Source organism: Pristiophorus japonicus, chromosome 3 (genome assembly GCF_044704955.1).
Source record: "Pristiophorus japonicus isolate sPriJap1 chromosome 3, sPriJap1.hap1, whole genome shotgun sequence".
Lineage (NCBI taxonomy): Eukaryota > Metazoa > Chordata > Chondrichthyes > Pristiophoridae > Pristiophorus > Pristiophorus japonicus.
The window spans coordinates 276,061,184-276,081,951 of record NC_091979.1 but is presented as its reverse complement, the minus strand read 5'-3'; the positions used below and the strand labels follow the sequence as shown (position 1 = coordinate 276,081,951).

At 44.1% G+C, this 20,768-nt stretch overlaps 1 protein-coding gene across 5 annotated transcripts in view; it reads right to left on the bottom strand.

Annotated features, from left to right (window-relative positions):
* edrf1 (erythroid differentiation regulatory factor 1) overlaps positions 1 to 20,768 on the bottom strand; it is an 84,320-nt gene that overhangs the window by 7,948 nt on the left and 55,604 nt on the right. For 4 of the 5 annotated variants that reach the window (XM_070876741.1, XM_070876742.1, XM_070876743.1 and 1 more), the window contains 6 exons: positions 19,867 to 20,067; positions 18,750 to 18,968; positions 18,303 to 18,529; positions 13,271 to 13,429; positions 8,740 to 8,889; positions 6,023 to 6,176 (listed from right to left, as the gene is read on the bottom strand). In XM_070876741.1, coding sequence (XP_070732842.1) covers positions 6,023 to 6,176; positions 8,740 to 8,889; positions 13,271 to 13,429; positions 18,303 to 18,529; positions 18,750 to 18,968; positions 19,867 to 20,067 — 1,110 coding nt within the window. Of the gene's footprint in view, positions 1 to 6,022; positions 6,177 to 6,658; positions 6,961 to 8,739; positions 8,890 to 13,270; positions 13,430 to 18,302; positions 18,530 to 18,749; positions 18,969 to 19,866; positions 20,068 to 20,768 lie in introns of those variants that run through there. The other variant, XR_011592761.1, reaches the window with a different exon arrangement.

Below are 20,768 nucleotides of genomic sequence, written 5' to 3'. Positions count from 1 at the left end.
GGGAGTTTCTGCTAATTATGCTCGTTTACAGGCCTTCGAGGAGGCTCCAAAAATTAAGCTGAGTCTTTTGGGTGCAAGGACACCAACAATCTCTCGGGGCTGAATGGTCTACTCCTGTTCTCATGTTCTTTTAATTAATTATGGCTTATCTGACTGGGAGTGATTGAGGCCAACACTGGATGACAAAATTTGAAGTGCCCAATCTCCAACAGTAACACTTCTTGCCTTGATAAAATATAAAAATTCACAGAAAAAGAAAGATTTAAAAAAATGACTTGCCTTTTGACTTATGGTTTCTTGAAGTCACCACACTCAGGGCTAGTTGTGTCAAGGCAAAATAAATCTAATTAAAGTCACTAGGGGTATTATTTTTTTATAAAAAAGGTGGGGAGAGGGGGAGAAGGGAACAAAGGCGAAAAAAATGTACAAATCTAATTTACAGAGGTCGGTACAATGTTTGCCATTGGACCCATCAAAATTAACATCTCCAAGTAGATCTGTGATTAAGGATCAAGCTGCAACCTGTCCAACTAGTTCCTCGTTTTCACTTTTAGTACTTTTTTTCATTGCTTGAATCCATTTTTTCATGTTTAATTATTTGTTGGTTATTCTAGTCCTCTTACTTTTCTTTTCTCTTTCCTCTGTCATCAGTGTGCTTATATTATCTCTTGCTGTTCTAGCTTTAATTCATCTGCTCCAATAATTCCCTAACTTTAAAAACATTAGTTCCTGGGAGGCGGGAGCTCGGAGCAGCGCGAGTCCGGGGTCGGCGAGAGGCCTATAAAGGCCAGCGGGAGCTCGGAGCAGTCAGTCGAGGAGGCGGGAGCTCGGAGCAGCGCGAGTCCGGGGTCGGCGAGAGGCCTATAAAGGCCAGCGGGAGCTCGGAGCAGTCAGTCGAGGAGGCGGGAGCTCGGAGCAGCGCGAGTCCGGGGTCGGCGAGAGGCCTATAAAGGCCAGCGGGAGCTCGGAGCAGTCAGTCGAGGAGGCGGGAGCTCGGAGCAGCGCGAGTCCGGGGTCGGCGAGAGGCCTATAAAGGCCAGCGGGAGCTCGGAGCAGTCAGTCGAGGAGGCGGGAGCTCGGAGCAGCGCGAGTCCGGGGTCGGTGAGAGGCCTATAAAGGCCAGCGGGAGCTCGGAGCAGCGCGAGTCCGGGGTCGGTGAGAGGCGTACCGGTGCAGCTACAGGGAGAAGGCAAAAAAACAAAGGTGACGTCACAGCCTAGGGGGTAAGTGATTGGCTGGTGATTGGTGAGTAGTTTTTCTTTTTCTTCTTATATTGGTCAGTAACTTTTAACATTGTTATTACCAGTTTAAGTGTATCTAAGGGTTAAGTCATGGCAGGAGAGCTCAGTCGGGTGTTATGCTCCTCCTGTACCATGTGGGAACTCAGGGACGCTTCCGGTGTCCCTGACGACTATGTGTGCGGGAAGTGTATCCGCCTCCAGCTCCTGACGGTCCGCGTTACGGAATTGGAGCTGAAGGTGGATTCACTCTGGAGCATCCACGATGCTGAGAATGACGTGAGTATCACGTGTAGTGAGTTGGTCTTACCGCAGGGAAAGGGTCCACAGCCAGATAGGGAATGGAAGACCAGCAGGAAGAGTAGAGCAAGGAAGGTAGTGCAGGGGTCCCCTGCGGTCATCCCCCTGCAAAACAGATACACCGCTTTGGGTACTGTTGAGGGGAATGACTCATCAGGGGAGGGCAGCAGCAGCCAAGTTCATGGCACCGTGGCTGGCTCTGCTGCACAGGAGGGCAAGAAAAAGAGTGGGAGAGCGATAGTGATAGGGGATTCAATTGTGAGGGGAATAGATAGGCGTTTCTGCGGCCGCAACCGAGACTCCAGGATGGTATGTTGCCTCCCTGGTGCAAGGGTCAAGGATGTCTCGGAGCGGGTGCAGGACATTCTGAAATGGGAGGGAGAACAGCCAGTTGTCGTGGTGCACATTGGTACCAACGACATAGGCAAAAAAAGGGATGAGGTCCTACGAAACGAATTTAAGGAGCTAGGAGCTAAATTAAAAAGTAGGACCTCAAGAGTAGTAATCTCGGGATTGCTACCAGTGCCACGTGATAGTCAGAGTAGGAATCGCAGGATAGCGCAGATGAATACGTGGCTTGAGCAGTGGTGCAGCAGGGAGGGATTCAAATTCCTGGGGCATTGGGACCGGTTCTGGGGGAAGTGGGACCAGTACAAACCGGACGGTCTGCACCTGGGCAGGACTGGAACCAATGTCCTCGGGGGAGTGTTTGCTAGTGCTGTTGGGGAGGATTTAAACTAATATGGCAGGGGGATGGGAACCAATGCAGGGAGACAGAGGGAAACAAAAAGGAGCCAAAAGCAAAAGACAGAAAGGAGATGAGGAAAAGTGTAGGGCAGAGAAACCCAAGGCAAAGAACAAAAAGGGCCACTGTACAGCAAAATTCTAAAAGGACAAAGGGTGTTAATAAAACAAGCCTGAAGGCTTTGTGTCTTAATGCAAGGAGTATCCGCAATAAGGTGGATGAATTAATTGTGCAAATAGATGTTAACAAATATGATGTGATTGGGATTACGGAGACGTGGCTCCAGGATGATCAGGGCTGGGAACTCAACATTCAGGGGTATTCAACATTCAGGAAGGATAGAATAAAAGGAAAAGGAGGTGGGGTAGCATTGCTGGTTAAAGAGGAGATTAATGCAATAGTTAGGAAAGACATTAGCTTGGATGATGTGGAATCTATATGGGTAGAGCTGCAGAACACCAAAGGGCAAAAAACGTTAGTAGGAGTTGTGTACAGACCTCCAAACAGTAATAGGGATGTTGGGGAGGGCATCAAACAGGAAATTAGGGGTGCATGCAATAAAGGTGTAGCAGTTATAATGGGTGACTTTAATATGCACATAGATTGGGCTAGCCAAACTGGAAGCAATACGGTGGAGGAGGATTTCCTGGAGTGCATAAGGGATGGTTTTCTAGACCAATATGTTGAGGAACCAACTAGGGGGGAGGCCATCTTAGACTGGGTGTTGTGTAATGAGAGAGGATTAATTAGCAATCTCATTGTGCGAGGCCCCTTGGGGAAGAGTGACCATAATATGGTGGAATTCTGCATTAGGATGGAGAATGAAACAGTAAATTCAGAGACCATGGTCCAGAACTTAAAGAAGGGTAACTTTGAAGGTATGAGGCGAGAATTGGCTAGGATAGATTGGCGAATGATACTTAGGGGGTTGACTGTGGATGGGCAATGGCAGACATTTAGAGACCGCATGGATGAAGTACAACAATTGTACATTCCTGTCTGGCGTAAAAATAAAAAGGGGAAGGTGGCTCAACCGTGGCTATCTAGGGAAATCAGGGATAGTATTAAAGCCAAGGAAGTGGCATACAAATTGGCCAGAAATAGCAGCGAACCTGGGGACTGGGAGAAATTTAGAACTCAGCAGAGGAGGACAAAGGGTTTGATTAGGACAGGGAAAATGGAGTACGAGAAGAAGCTTGCAGGGAACATTAAGGCGGATTGCAAAAGTTTCTATAGGTATGTAAAGAGAAAAAGGTTGGTGAAGACAAACGTAGGTCCCCTGCAGTCAGAATCAGGGGAAGTCATAACGGGGAACAAAGAAATGGCGGATCAATTGAACAAGTACTTTGGTTCGGTATTCACTAAGGAGGATACAAACAACCTTCCGGATATAAAAGGGGTCAGAGGGTCTAGTAAGGAAGAGGAACTGAGGGAAATCTTTATTAGTCGGGAAATTGTGTTGGGGAAATTGATGGGATTGAAGGCAGATAAATCCCCAGGGCCTGATGGCCTGCATCCTAGAGTACTTAAGGAGGTGGCCTTGGAAATAGCGGATGCATTGACAGTCATTTTCCAACATTCCATTGACTCTGGATCAGTTCCTATGGAGTGGAGGGTAGCCAATGTAACCCCACTTTTTAAAAAAGGAGGGAGAGAGAAAACAGGGAATTATAGACCGGTCAGCCTGACCTCAGTAGTGGGTAAAATGATGGAATCAATTATTAAGGATGTCATAGCAGTGCATCTGGAAAATGGTGACATGATAGGTCCAAGTCAGCATGGATTTGTGAAAGGGAAATCATGCTTGACAAATCTTCTGGAATTTTTTGAGGATGTTTCCAGTAAAGTGGACAAAGGAGAACCAGTTGATGTGGTATATTTGGACTTTCAGAAGGCTTTCGACAAGGTCCCACACAAGAGATTAATGTGCAAAGTTAAAGCACATGGGATTGGGGGTAGTGTGCTGACGTGGATTGAGAACTGGTTGTCAGACAGGAAGCAAAGAGTAGGAGTAAACGGGTACTTTTCAGAATGGCAGGCAGTGACTAGTGGAGTGCCGCAAGGTTCTGTGCTGGGGCCCCAGCTGTTTACATTGTACATTAATGATTTAGACGAGGGGATTAAATGCAGTATCTCCAAATTTGCGGATGATACTAAGTTGGGTGGCAGTGTGAGCTGCGAGGAGGATGCTATTAGGCTGCAGAGTGACTTGGATAGGTTAGGTGAGTGGGCAAATGCATGGCAGATGAAGTATAATGTGGATAAATGTGAGGTTATCCACTTTGGTGGTAAAAACAGAGAGACAGACTATTATCTGAATGGTGACAGATTAGGAAAAGGGAAGGTGCAACGAGACCTGGGTGTCATGGTACATCAGTCATTGAAGGTTGGCATGCAGGTACAGCAGGCGGTTAAGAAAGCAAATGGCATGTTGGCCTTCATAGCGAGGGGATTTGAATACAGGGGCAGGGAGGTGTTGCTACAGTTGTACAGGGCCTTGGTGAGGCCACACCTGGAGTATTGTGTACAGTTTTGGTCTCCTAACTTGAGGAAGGACATTCTTGCTATTGAGGGAGTGCAGCGAAGGTTCACCAGACTGATTCCCGGGATGGCGGGACTGACCTATCAAGAAAGATTGGATCAATTGGGCTTGTATTCACTGGAGTTCAGAAGAATGAGAGGGGACCTCATAGAGACGTTTAAAATTCTGACGGGTTTAGACAGGTTAGATGCAGAAAGAATGTTCCCAATGTTGGGGAAGTCCAGAACCAGGGGTCACAGTCTGAGGATAAGGGGTAAGCCATTTAGGACCGAGATGAGGAGAAACTTCTTCACCCAGAGAGTGGTGAACCTGTGGAATTCTCTACCACAGAAAGTAGTTGAGGCCAATTCACTAAATATATTCAAAAGGGAGTTAGATGAAGTCCTTACTACTCGGGGGATCAAGGGTTATGGCGAGAAAGCAGGAAGGGGGTACTGAAGTTTCATGTTCAGCCATGAACTCATTGAATGGCGGTGCAGGCTAGAAGGGCTGAATGGCCTGCTCCTGCACCTATTTTCTATGTTTCTATGTTTCTATGGGACGTGGGCGTCGCTGGCAGGGCCAGCATTTATTGTTCATCCCTAAATGCCTAGAGAAGGTAATGGCGAGCTGCCTTCTTGAACCGCTGTAGTCCCTGTGGCGAAGGTACTCCCATAGTGCTGTTAGGGAGGGAGTTTCAGGCTTTTGACTCGATGATGAAGGAAAGGTGATATATTTCCAAGTCAGGGTGGTATGTGACTTGGAGGGGAACTTGCAGATGATACTACTCTACAAGCTACCAGTCACACAAAATAGCATATACGGACGAGAAATTCCAATTCTGTAGCATTTAACCAAGTATAATTATAAGCAGGTGCCCCGATATACTGCTTCCCCGCCATGATTGCGCACTACACCTTCTCAGAGATCAATTAGGAAAATCTGAATCAGAATTGTGTGCACGCATACATTAAACAAAAGCATGCATGTGAGGACAATATGTGTATACATGCAGGACAGCTAGACAAATGTAAAGGAAATATACTGCAATTTGGATTGATTAGGGCCAGTTGATATTTTTCAATTATTCTTGACATTAGTCCAGTTATTTTTCATATCCTTACTTTAGGCATTGTATCCACTACTTAGAGAATTGCTACTTTTAAAAAAAAGACCAGTATCAAAATGTAGTAATTTAAGAACCTTATATTTACTTACTTGCCATCTGAAACTCTGAAAATGCAACCCGTTCTAATTGAACTCGCAGCAGCTCAGAAGGTGCATCTTTCAGGAACTGAAACAATTTCACAGCCTTGTTGTAATGGAGATCAGCCAAACTGCGGTACTGCTTACGAAAATGGTCATCACCAACCTGTGTTTAAAAAAAAATGACTGCACATCTCTTTCCAGTTCAGACTTAAAATAGCATTCCCACCCTTCCTCAGCTTTGTAAAGATATAAGAAAAATTTTTTTTTGCCAGGTTTGTTGATTTACTTAAGATAGTCACTGTATAGGTTTATTAGATTAAATAATCCAATCAATTGACCAGAGCTTGCTGCTGGGTTTCTAGTTTACAAAACCAGAAAGTTGATTTCGGCAAAGTGAGATATGCTTGAGACTTAATAAAAGAATGTTCAAGAGCTCAGGAAGTCCAAAGCAGTTCACAGCCAAAGAATTACTTTTTGAAGTGTAGTCATTGTTGTAATGTAAAGAAATGGGACATTCAATTTGCGCATATACAGAAAAGAGATAAGCCTGGCAGAGCTAGGTACAGCCAACTGGGAGTTCAAACTCAGATTTGGCCAAGTTGGCAGGAAGAGGACCGAGCTGATAACTGGGGAATGCTGACTTACCTAGTTCGAAAGCAGAGCCAGGAACCACCCAGACTTTCAAGCCACATCTGGAGGCCAAAGGCGGTGACAGAGGTGCCTGGGAGCAAAATGGAGGCAGTACTGCAAAGGCGCTTTGGCCGATCTCAAAATGATTGAGGGGTTCCACCGGAAATGTGACCAGATAATCTGTTTAGTGTGATGTTGGTTGAGGGATAAATGTTGATAGGACACCAGCAGAACTTCCCGACTCTTGTTCAATTAGTGCCATGGGATCCTTTACATCCACCTGAGAAGGCGGACAGGACTTTGGTTTGATGGCTCATCTGAAAGACAGCACCTATAACTGTGTAGCACTCCTTAGTTATTACACTGAAGTGTCATCCTAGATTATGTGCTCAAGTCTCTAAAGTGGAGTTTCAACCCACAACCTTCTGACTCCGAGGTAAGTGTGCAATCACTGAGCCAAGGCTGACATTCAATATATTCAATCAATGCAGAACAAAGCTAACAGAATATTTAACTATGTAGCCCAAATAACACAATTTAATTCAGAGGAAGTCATAATCAAACTGCAGTGCTGTGGTCAGACCACACCTTGAGAACAGTGTTCAATTCTAGTCACCGACACAAAAGGAGATAAAGCATTGGAAACAGCAGAGTAGATAGACGAGGCCAATTGCTAGTGTTAAGACATGGGTTATAAGAACGTAAGAAATAGGAACAGGAGTAGGCCATACAGCCCGTCGAGCCTGCTCCGCCATAAAATAAGATCATGGCTGAATCTGATCATAGACTCAGCTCCACTTCCCCGCCTGCTCCCCATAATCCCTTATCGTTTAAGAAACTGTCTATTTCTGTCTTAAATTTATTCAATGTCCCAGCTTCCACAGCTCTCAGAGGCAGCGAATTCCTCAGATTTACAATCCTCAGAGAAGAAATTTCTCATCTCTGTTTTAAATGGGCGGCCCCTTATTCGAAGATCATGCCCTCTAGTTCTAGTTTCCCCCATCAGTGGAAACATCCTCTCTGCATCCACCTTGTCAAGCCCCCTCATAATCTTATACATTTCGATAAGATCACCTCTCATTCTTCTGAATTCCAATGAGTAGAGGCTCAACCTACTCAACCTTTCCTCATAAGTCAACTCCCTCATCCCCAGAAAGATTGGAGAAACTTGGACTGTTCAGTTTCAAAAGGCGATATTTGATAGGTGATCTTATGAAGTATACAAGATAGTAAACTGTATGAAAAAGGTAAATCTGGAAAATTATTCTGAGACAAGAGGCCATAGGTTCAAGCTAGTAAAAGGTAAATTTAGAATGTATTAGGAAGATTTCCTTCATATAAAGAGTGACCAATAAATGGAATGGACTTCCAGGTGAAAACCCTGGAATCATTTAAGAACTCATTGGTTGCTGTAATGAGGGAGGTTTAGGGTATTTCTGGATGGATGAACAAAGATGGGGCAAATGGCCTTCCTCATTTGTGATTATCTTGCGATCTGCAGTGCCACCTATTACTTTTTTTTTTAAATTAAGAGATACCATGAGAACATTAGCTCCTATTACTCTACTTCTGGGTAACATTTAGTTCCCACTTGCAATCGTGTTGAGAGAAATGCAAAATATGGTACTCTATTAAATGTTTTATAAAGTAGTACTAGGTGGAAAGCATAATTATATATATCTCCCTGAAAACCATTTCATCAATACACACAGTAGTGCAATTAAAAAAAATCAAATGTCATGTACATATAGTATGAATAGAATAGATGTCAATGATTCGATACAATATATGTTCCTTTTGCATATATAATGGATTCAATAGAGAGAATCATATACTATGTATTAAAATAAAGTACACTTAATATAAATTACAAAAAGTTAAAAGTCTTGATTTTTAAGATGACTGTCTTAGAGGAATGTCTGTTTCAATTGCTTTGCCTTTGCGAAACTTGGATTATAGTTTATAAAATAATGACATTTCAAGAGTAAAGACTTTTAGTAAGGTGCAAACTAAATGTTGCTGTTGTAATATCTGTGATTATGTCAGGTCTGCAGCTTTAATCAATACAAGTATATATTTTCATTGTTTCTGATTACCTGGTTTCTAAGGGAATTATGATACATGGAGGCAAGTCTATGATGAATTGTTGCAGCCCGATACTGACACAAGGGCTGTCTTGCTGATTCTGTATGTATATCGCAGTACTTCAGGGATTTCATCATGGAATCAGCGACTTCCCTCTCAATCTGAAAAATGATAATACAATCAATCACTTGCATTATTTAACAAGATCTCGTTTATACCTCAAAGTGGCCAGGTAAATACATTACTAATGCATGCCAGCAAAGGTAAAATCCAAAATCGTGGGAAAAACAGCAACTACTTGCTATATTTGACTATCAAATCATCATGATTGCTTGCATTAGAAGAAATGGGGACATTTGTCTTCTACTATTACAACTCAATTACAGGTTGAACCTCCTTTATCCAGCACCACCCCTCATCCGGCACCATTCCCGGCCGCTCCGACATGAACAAATTGAAGTCCTTCCTCGCTGCCGACTCCCGCAATCTCACTGGCTTGACCCCGCGATCCACCGCCTCCCCCATGATCTCTCTGCCACACTCCCAGTCCCAAGCCAGCCAGCCCGGATATCACCTTGCTCAGTACCTGTACCATCCAATTTAACGTGATCACCCCTCGTCTGGCAAAATCCCTTATCCGGCACAGGCCAGGTTCCGAGGGTGCCGGATAAGAGAGGTTCAACCTGTATCTTTAAGTGACTTTTGAAAGGACAGCAATAAGAGAGATATGCATGCATTAGCAGGTCATTCTGGAGTTCTTTATCTACCCTGTTCATTACATCCTTAAAGGGGAACCAGTGGATGTGGTATATTTGGACTTCCAGAAGGCATTTGACAAGGTGCCACATAAAAGGTTACTGCACAAGATAAAAGTTCATGGGGTTGGGGATAATATATTAGCATGGATAGAGGATTTGGCTAACTAACAGAGAGTTGGGATAAATGGTTCATTCTCTGGTTGGCAACCAGTAACTAGTGGGGTGCCGCAGGGATCAGTGCTGGGACCCCAACTATTTAAAATCTATATTAATGACTTGGAAGAAGGGACTGAGTGTAACGTAGCCAAGTTTGCTGACGATACAAAGATGGGAGGAAGGGCAATGTGTGAGGAGGACATAGAGGCTGCAGGAGAACATAGACAGGCTAAGTGAGTAGGCAAGAATTTGGCAGATGGAGTATAATGTTGGAAAGTGAGAGGTCATGCACTTTGGCAGAAAAAAAATCAAAGAACAAGTTATTATTTAAATGGAGAAAGATTGCGAAGTGCTGCAGTACAGCAGGACCTGGGGGTACTTGTGCATGAAACACAAAAGGTACAGCAAGTGATCAGGAAGGCCAATGGAATCCTGGCCTTTATTGCAAAGGGATGGAGTATAAAAGCAGGGAAGTCTTGTTACAGTTGTACAGGGTATTGGTGAGGCCACATCTGGAATACTGCGTGCAGTTTTGGTTTCCATATTTACGAAATTGCTTTGGAGACAGTTCAGAGAAGGTTCACTAGGTTGATCCGGGAGGATGAGGGGGTTGACTTATGAGGAAAGGTTGAGTAGGTTGGGTCTCTATTCATTGGAATTCAGAAAAATGAGAGGTGATCTTATCTAAACATATAAGATTATGAGGGGGCTTGACAAGGTGAATGCAGAGAGGATGTTTCCACCGGTGGGGGAGACTAGAACTAGAGGGCATGATCTTAGAATAAGGGGCCACCCACTTAGAACTAAGATGAGGAGAAATTTCTTCTCTGAGGGTTGTGAATCTGTGGAATTCGCTGCCTCAGAGAGCTGTGGAAGCTGGGACATTAAATAAATTTAAGAACGAAATAGACAATTTCTTGAGCGATGGGGGGATAAGGGGTTATGGAGAGCGGGCGGGGAAGTGGAGCTGAGTCCATGATCAGATCAGCCATGATCTTATTGAATGGCGGAGCAGACTCGAGGGGCCTTATGGCCCACTCCTGCTCCTATTTCTTATGTTATTTTGACTACTAAGCTACAATCACCACCATTGTTTCCCCATATTTCTCCCCTTACACATCACTCCTGAATTTACTGGCTTAGGTGGTAATATGGTTCAAAGATGGTAATAGCAATCCATATCTCACTCAGATGGCTTCTCTTCAAATATGTCAGAATGCTATTCAACTACAAAAAGTATCTTAACCAACCACAATCCAGTCTTCATTTGATATCCACATATCCAACTGATGGTCCCTGGACAGCAATCTTGGCTTCATGAAAAAAAGTTACATTCCCTACCATGGCATCCCAACTCTAGTATTTTTCTTAAAAAATAGACCAAACTTCTTCCCTAAAAATAAGATTATAGTGACTAGGCTGTTTGAATACCACAAAGAATCAGGAATCAGAGGCAAAGCTTTCCACTGGCTGGCACAAAGGACAATGGTTGTGTTTGTTGGAGGTCAAATATCTCAGCCCCAGGACACCACTGCAGGAGTTCCACAGGGCAGTGTCCTAGGCCCATGTCCTGGGCCCAACCATCTTCAACTGCTTCATCAATGACTTTCCCTCCATCATAAGGTCAGAAGTGGGGATGTTCGACGTTGATTACACAGTTTCAGTTCCATTTGCAACTCCTCAGATAATAAAGCAGTCCATGCCCGTATGCAGCAAGATCTGGGCGACATTCAGGCTTGGTCTAATAAGTAGCAAGTAGCATTCGCGCCACACAAGTGCCAGGCAATGACTACAGTGTGACGTCCAAAATCCAGAAACCCTGGGACCGAAACCGCACCAGATATTTCCGGATTTCGGAACGTCTTTGCCTGGGCCGAGATAAGTGGGGGGTTGGGGTGAAAAACAGGCAAGGTCGGGCCGCCGAGGACCGGGGCGAGGTCGGGTCGCCACGGTAAGGTTGTCGAGGGCCAGGTCGGGCCGCCAAGGCGGGGGTGTCCGGATTTTGGAACTTTTCCGGACGAACCCGCCACGGATCGGCCTGGATTCCGGAACATTCAGAATTTTGGAACGCCGGATTTTGGACGCTCAATCTGTATCTCCAACAAGCAAGAGACTGACCACCGCCCCATGACATTCTACAACATTACCATTGCCAATTCTCCCACCAACATCTTGAGCGTCATCATTGACCAGATACTTAACTGGACCAGCCACGTAAATACTGTGGCCACAAGAGTAGGTCAGAGGCTGGGTATTCTGCGGCAAGTATCTCACCTTCTGACTCCCCAAAATCTTTCCACCATCTACAAGGCACAAATCAGTTGTGTGATGGAATACTCCACACTTGCCTGGATGAGTGCAGCTCCAACAACACTCAAGAAGCACACCATTCAGGACAAAGCAGCCTGCTTGATTGGCATCCTATGCACCACCTTAAACATTCACTCCCTCCATCACGCGCGCATCATGACTGCAGTGTGTACCATCTACAAGATGCACTGCAGCAACCCGCCAAGACCTCTACCACCTCGACAAGGACAAGGGCAGCAGGCACACGGAAACACCATCACCTGCAAGTTCCTCTCGAAGTTACACAGCTCTTGACGTGGAAACATACTGTTGTTCCTTCATCGGGAACTCCCTTCCTAACAGCTCATCCAAAACTCTGCTGCCGTATCCTAACTCGCACCCATGTTCCATTCACCCATCACCCCTACGCTCGCTAGCCTACATTGGCTCCTGGACCGGCAACGCTTTGATTTTAAAATTCACATCTTTGCTTTCAAATCCCTCCATGGCCTCATCTGCCCCCCACCACCACCCAGCTATAACTTCCTCCACCCCCCAACTCTAACCTCTTCAAACCTTACAACCCTCAAAGATCTCTGCACTTTTCCAATTCGGCCCTTTGCGCAGCCCCGATTTTAATCGCTCCAATATTGGCGGCTGTGCCTTCAACTCTGGAATTCCCTCCCTGTAACTCTCTGCCTCTCTCTCCTCCTTTTAGATGTTCCTTACAACCTACTTCTTTGACCATGCTTTTGGTCACCTATCCTAATATCTTATGTGGCTTAGTGTCAAATTTTGTTTGAATAAGCACCTGTGAATCGCCTTGGGATGTTTTACTATGGTAAAGATACTATATAAATGCAAATTTTTGTTGTTGATGATCTCTACACTGAGCCAGATAATCGGCAACAAGTTGAAATGGCGACATTACAATTGGGCTCAATTGCTCAATTTTCTTAAGTGGGGTGGCATTCTGCTAGGATTCCTGCTCCTACACACTAGCTCCTTGTGGAAAGCAAGTGTGTGTGGACCTTATCATCTCCTGTTGTTATCCTTCAATAATAAAATACAAATATCTATTACCAAGCTCAAACATGGTTATTTGGGCAACATACTGAAATGCTGCTGGCAGACATGGAACCATACCCCAGCATGGGTCAGTATATTTAGAAGGAAAATAATGACAAGTTTGAATACTAAGCAAAACCAAATACCATGGATTTTAATGTCTTTATAACACCTCTCAAAATGTAGAAAATACATCACTTATCCTTAATTAAACTGAATGAAAAAGGGCAAGAATAAATCACAAGATCACAGACTGCATCTTGTTCAATACCTGTTCCTGAGCTTTTCTTGATAACGGAGCATAATCTTGTTCTATTGTTGCCATAGTAAAATAGGTTGTTGATAGCTCCCATTTCACAGAATCCCAAACAGCTGGATGTTTCTCCCATCTGGTGAGTGATCTCATTGCCTTTAGATAGTAATCCACAGCCTAGATGTAAAATAAAGACTTTTCAGGTAAGACCTAACCATGCTCATGAACTCTGCAATTCCACAGAATGTTGAAATGCTAATTTGCATCCCTACAAATGGACCCATGGAAGTCACTCAGCGGAAGTGTTTGCTGCAGCATCTGCATGAACAAAGGAGTTTAAAAATTTAAGCAGAGTATCTGTCAGCATATTGTTATAGGTTAACATGACAAATGTTACAGATTTATGCAGGAACATCCCATCATATATGCACAAACCTATTTACTAAGTGGTCTAATGCATTTACTTTTGAGTTTAATAATTGAATTCACATCTCCAGTGGCTCAACTGGTTATAATGGAGTTGCTGAGCCGCAAAAGATGACGAGTATCCCAGATTTGATCCTTGGCCTGTGTTAAATTAGCTGTGGAGATGCGACAAATGTTCTAGGTACTCATGGGCTCAGGGAAGGGGGGGGGGGGCGGAGAAGGGGGGGAAATTAAACATAAGCTAAGACTATTGACCTGTATCCAGTGCACGCACATGTGTGGACATTAGGTGAGGACAGGATAATCTCATCTGTATTATGCATCCCAATCCCAAGTCAAATAGCCAGAGGGCACTTATTGACTTGGTCTGCACATGATAATCAGCCATTTATGCGTGGTACGAGGGGGCACCCGGGCATGATTTCAAACACTAAATTGAGGGAAAATGAGAAATATATTGGAAGAAATAAGATCAAAATGATAATTGCCTGGATGTTGAGGTCAGCAGCAAACGAACATTCATTGCACTCACTCAAAGACTTTCTATGGGCTTTGCACTGCGACTTGTGGCTATTAGACTCAAAAACAGCGCGTGCCCTCTACAGAGATTCTGGGACTTGTGAACAGGACAAGCAACGAGTGTGTGCCCATAACCAATCAGATTGAAGAATCCTTACTAAGATGTGGAGTGTCAAAACCAGGAAGTTAAAAAAAAATTATTAGTTCCAGGCATCGCTGGTAAGGCCCATCCCCAATTGCCCTTGAGACAGTGGTGGTGAGCCACCTTCTTGAACCGCTGCAATCGTGCTGTTAGGGAGGGAGCTCCAGTGATGCTAAAAGTACAGCAAAATATTTCCAAGTCAGGATGGTGTGCAACTTGGAGGGGAACTTGCAGCTGATGGTGCTCCCTTGCGCCTGCTGCCCTTGTCCTTCTAGGTGGTAGAGGTCACGGGTTTGGGAGGTGCTCCTGAAGAAGCCTTGGCGAGTTGCTGCAGCGCATCTTGTAGCTGGTACACACTGTAGCCATGGTGCGCACGTGGTGAAGGGAGTGAATGTTGAAGGTGGTGGATAGGGTGCCAATCAAGCGGGCTGCTTTGTCCTGGATGGTGTCGAGCTTCGAGTGTTGTGGGAGCTGCACTCATCCAAGCAAGTGGAGAGAATTACATCACACTACTGACTTGTGCTTTGTAGATGGTGGAAAGGCTTTGGTGAGTCAGGAGGTGAGACGCTCGCCACAGAATACTCAGCTTCTGACACGCTCTTGTAGCCACAGTATTTATGTGGCTGGTCCAGTTAAGTTTCTGGTCAATGGGTGACCCCCAGGATGTTGATGGTGGGGGATTCGGTGATGGTAATGCTGTTGAATATCAAGGGGAGGTGGTTAGATTCTTGCTTGTTGGAATTGGTCATTGCCTGGCGTGAACGTTACTTGTCACTTATTAGCCCAAGCCTGAATGTCGTCCAGGTCTTGCTGCATGCAGGCATGGATGGTTTCATTTTCTGAAAAGTTGCAAATGGAACTGAACACTGTATAATTATCAGCGAACATCCCCACTTTTGACCTTATGATGGAGGGAAGGTCATTGATGAAGAAGCCGAAGATGGTTGGGCCGAGGACACTGCCCTGAGGAACTCCTGCAGCGATGTCCTGGGGCTGGGATGATGGACCTCCAACAACTACAACTATCTTCCTTTGTGCCAGGTATGACTCCAGCCAGTGGAGTGTTTTTCCCGTCCCCAATTCCCATTGACTTCAATTTTACTAGGGCTCCTGGATGCCACACTTGGTCAAATGCTGCCTTGATGTCAAGGGCAGTCACGCTCACCTCACCTCTGGAATTCAGCTCTTTTGTCCATGTTTGGACCAAGGCTGTAATAAGGTCTGATGCTGAGTGGTCCTGGCGGAACCCAAACTGAACATTGGTGAGCAGGTTATTGATAAGTGCTGCTTGATAGCACTGCCGGTGACACCTTCCATCATTTTGCTCATGATTGAGAGTTGACTGATGGGGCGGTAATTAGCCAGATTGGATTGGTCCTGCTTTTTGTGGCCAGGACATGCTTGGGCAGTTTTCCACATTGTTAGGTAGATGCCAGTGTTGTAGCTGTACTGGAACAGCTCGGCTAGAGGAGCGGCTTGTTCTGGAGCACAAGTCTTCAGCATGACAGCCGGGATGTTGTCAAGTTCCATAGCCTTTGCTAAATCCAGTGCGCTCAGCCGTTTCTTAATATCACGTGGAGTGAATCGAATTGGCTGAAGACTGGCTTCTGTGATGGTGGGGACCTCAGAAGGAGGCAGATATGGATCTTCCACTTGGCACTTCTGGCTGAAGATAGTTGCAAATGCATCAGCTTTGTCTCTTGCACTTTCATGCTGGGCTCCACCATCATTGAAGATGGGGATATTCATGGAGCTTTCTCCTCTCATTAGTTGTTTAATTGTACACCATCATTCACGACTGGATGTGGCAGGACTGCAGAGCTTTGATCTGATCCGTTGATTGTGGGTTTGCTTAGCTCTGTTTATAGCATGCTGCTTCCGCTGTTTAACATGCATGTAGCCCTGTGTTGCAGCTTCCCCAGTTTGTTACCTCATTTTTAGAAAGGCCTGGTGCTGCTCCTGATATGTTCTTCTGCACTCCGCATTGAACCAGGGTTGGTCCCCTGGCTTGATAGTAATGGTACTGTGAGGGATATGCCGGGCCATGAGGTTGCAGATTGTGGTGGAACACAATTCTGCTGTTGCTGATAGCCCACATCGCTTCATGAATGCTCAGTTTTGAGCTGCTGGATCTGTTCTGAATCTATCCCATTTAGCATAGTGGTAGTGCCTCACAACATGATGGAGGGTATCTTCAGTGTGAAAACGGGATTCCGTCTACACAAGGATAGTGCGTGATCACTGCTACCAATGCTGTCATGGACAGATGCATCTATGACAAGTAAATTGGCGAGGACGAGGTCAAGTAGGTTTTTCTCTCGTGTCGGGTCTCTCACCACCTGCCGCAAACCCAGTCTGGCAGCCATATCCTTCAGGACTCAGCCAGCTTGGTCAGTAGTGGTGCAACCAAGCCAATCTTGGTGATGGACATTGAAGTTGCCCACCCAGAGTACATTCTGTGCCGTTGCTACCCTCAGTGCTTCTTCCAAGTGGTGTTCAACATGGAGGAGCATTGATTCATCAGCAGAGGAAGGACGGTAGGTGGTAATCAGCAGGAGGTTTCCTTGCCCGTGCTGGACATGAAGCCATGAGACTTCATGGGATCCGGAGTTAACGTTAAGGACTGCCAGGGCCAAGCCCTCCTGACTGTATACCACTGTGCCACCACCTTGGGTGGGTCTGGCCTGCCTAGAATATACCCAGGAATGGTGATGGAGGAGTCTGGAACTTTGGCTGAAAGATATGATTCTGTGAGTATGACTATATCAGATTGTTGCTTGACTAGTCTGTGGGATATTGCTCTCAATTTTGGCACAAGTTCTCAGATGTTAGTGAGGAGGACTTTGCCGGGTCGACTGGGCTGGGTGTGCTGTTGTCGTGTCCGAAGCCGGTGCCGAGGTCAATGCTGGGTGGTCCGTCTGGTTTTATTCTTATTATTGTTTCTTGGAGCGGTTTGTAACAACTGAGTGGCTTGCTAGGTCATTCCAGAGGGCAGTTAAGAGTCAACCACATTGCTGTGGATCTGGACTCAGATATGGGCCAGACCAGATAAGAACGGCAGATTTCCTTCCCTAAAGGACATAAGTGAACCAGATTGATATAATAAGGGATAATATTTAATTCAATGCCAAATGATGTACAGAAAGCAAAATAAACGGATGGAAAGAAAGATGGAATTGAGAAAGAAAAGTTTTTCAAATCTCCAACAATAATTAAAATCTGAAGGAATGAAATTCCACACTTTTAAAAGTAAATTAACACTCAACACCTTGTTAAAAATTCACTTACACCTGAATGGACAAGCCCTAACTTTTTCTGGTACGTTTGTGGACACACCATTCACGTATTTGAATGCAGAGTCTCTCGGCGAGATATTGGTGCAGTAAAGCTTCTGGAGGAGCAGGGCAACTCGGACAGCAAATTGCTGATTTCCGCATTTAACTGCGCTTGTGCAGACGCCGGAAGGTACTCTCCAATTTACTCCTTAAAAACAGTGAGTGCTGATACCCTCACCGTTATTTCTACCGCAAAATCCGAGCCATTAAAAATCTTAGTGGAGCTCAATTGGATAACATGAACAATTTCTTAATTTATTGTATTTGGCTCAGAATTTCTAATTTTCAGTTCAATTGCTTAGTAACAATTCCTGTATGTGTGACTAAGAATTGTTGGGAAATCAAGAATTTAACTATAGGGATTTTTATAAAGGTATCTAGCAAGCACTGGACTTACCATACTGAACATATAATTGCAACATTCTAAACATGGATCAGAATTGTACATATACTTGTCACAGCTTGATTAGAATATATAATGGAAGGTAACCTGGTACATTAAGATTGTATACTTTGTTCATACATACCTTTACCTGAAGTCAACTACTGAATAATTTTGAAAATATAATTCAAGACTTTGAAAAATAGTCACAGATATAGCTAGAAAAGTAAACCATAGAAGACATGCCTTGTTATAATACAAGGCTTCCTCAGGTGAAAATTCTCCTCGTTTCAAATTGCTTCCGGTAGTAGCATGTGCCTGTGCACAAAGTCTCATCAATCTCCCAGTGTTGCAAAGCAGTAAGGCAGCATTGGTTTCATCCTCTATAGTCTCAAAGTCTTGAATACCCTTTTCAAAGTAAGAAAAGCTTTTCTTCCAAAGCTCTTGTTCTACCGCTGTTATGCCTTTGCTTGCTGCATGGTAGAGAAACATTGTAAGTGTATTAGTTTCATATTAAAAATTTTATCACATTAATTTCCAAAGAGCTTTAATTTCCCACAAACTAATTTTTCACTACATTTTTCTATTACCTGAAGGCAGCAACAAGTTTGTTTCAGACAGTTTTCAGTTCATCAGAAAGGTTTATAGAAGAGCATATTAATCTAACAAGCTTATTAGTTCAAAAGTTCTTACCTGTTCCCTCAGTCTGCACAGCAGCAGCCTGATTCATGTAGAAAACTCCAACCTCATTTCTGCTGTTGCCTAATCTTTTTAACACTTGTGTATGTTGCTCTACAACATGAACTTTCTGATCACAGGAATGTAGCAGTTCATTTGCTGCCTCATAACATTTGCAGCTAACCGAAAGTTGGTATTCCAGGTCCATATAAAGCTCTGTAGCCCAGCTGAAAGCTAGAATAATAGCATTGTTACTACTCAAATTGGGGAGAAGGAAAAGTGAAAGAAAAAAATTAGACACAAGACAATCAAATATTACTGACAGAACTTTAGATACATCCAGTAGCAAGGGGCAAGGAATGTGCTATGTAGCAGTTATTTGTTTATCCTCTCCAGTTCTCCACACCCCCCCACCCCCAACCATACACCCTCAACTGACAATGGTGAAATTCTGGGGTATGATTCCACAGCTTACCACAAACTCTCTGTGATCAAATAGTCATTCTTCAAGCATACGCTTCGACGGAAAGTGCAGGTACTCTATTCAACTATAGAAGGGGACATAATAGCCAAGCCCAATCACACTCTGAGGAGAAGTCACGAGATGGTAATCAAACCCAAGTGAATTTTTTTCCTCCCACTGTTACCACTGAGATCAAACACAGCAAAGATCAGGGATACAACCTGGTTCAGTGCAATACCATGTGGTGCATTTACTCCCTAAACATTCAGAGAACCATGAATGTAGATTTTATGAAAAAAGTTAGAAGAATCTGCCCACTCCTGACAAAGCCAAACCCATGCAGGACACTTAGAATAGTGCAATTTGACACTCAACTTTTGCAAGTCATTTGTCCTGAAAACAAAGATTTGATGGTCTCAATTGATTTCAAAATGAAACATTCTCTGAGTCATGCTTTCACTGGCATGCCACTGTTGACTGGCCTATGCAATGGAGTAGTAATGGGAACTGCAGTGATTTGCAGCTGCAAATGTTCTACTGCAGAAGGGTGCAAAGATGCATTCTACCGTGTTGCTTTGCCTGGGAGAAATGCACGGGTGTATGCTGATGTGAATTATTCAGCTTCTGTGTACAATTTTGCAGCAATACAAAGTAAATGTAATAACTAACCTTGGCAGCTGGACTCTCTGTGGAGGCTATGCAAAATTTCTTGATCCTCTCTAGTTTGGTAGTTATATTCCTCTTGATAAGCTGCTCTATTGCTGGCATTCTGAGCTAACATTAACTGAATGTCACCATTAAGTGTCAAACACTGACTAAGAAAGAACAGGACTTCAGGTGACAAATTGTTAATAAGGCAGCAATAGGCATCTGTCAACAGAAAAGAAGTGCAAGTTAACACACCATGTTTGGATTAGAAATATTGTATATTCCAAAAGATCTCTTGTAACATTGCTCGCACCTGGGGTGCAATACAGAAAATAATGTTCTAATGTTTACCACAGTTCCTGTTGCAGCCTAATTTCCCTAGTTTTCCCATTGCTATAATATTAATAGTTAACTAACTTGCTTATCTTCCACCATCCCTCTGCAAAACTTCCTTCCTAGTTCTTTTATGATTATGAGATATATTTTTTCTCCCCCAAACCTCCCAAGGTTTATCCCATTGTGGAGTCTCCAAAAATGTCAAGCACCTCAAACAGGAGAGCATTTGCCATTGTCCAAGCCTGACTGCTGAGTCTAGCTGCAATGTCTTAACTTAATATCAAAGCATCTCATAAGCACATTCTCTGGCCCCGTTTCAAATACAAGTAGCCTTCCCTTAGTGGAGAAAAACCTCATCTCAAACGTCTTCAGCACAGAATGATTATTTAATCCATTAAGGGAGTGTTTGAATTATGGCCTGCGGTTCAGAACATCAGTTACCTGCCCTGTCCCAGTCTAGGCAAAACATGCTGGAGCACTAAACATTCATTTCTTCACTTATCCGTTTACATTTTTGGATTTCCTAGGACTGGAGTGTTGGAAAAAGGTACTCACTCATTAGTTGAAAAAGGTTGCTCCCTCAGGTG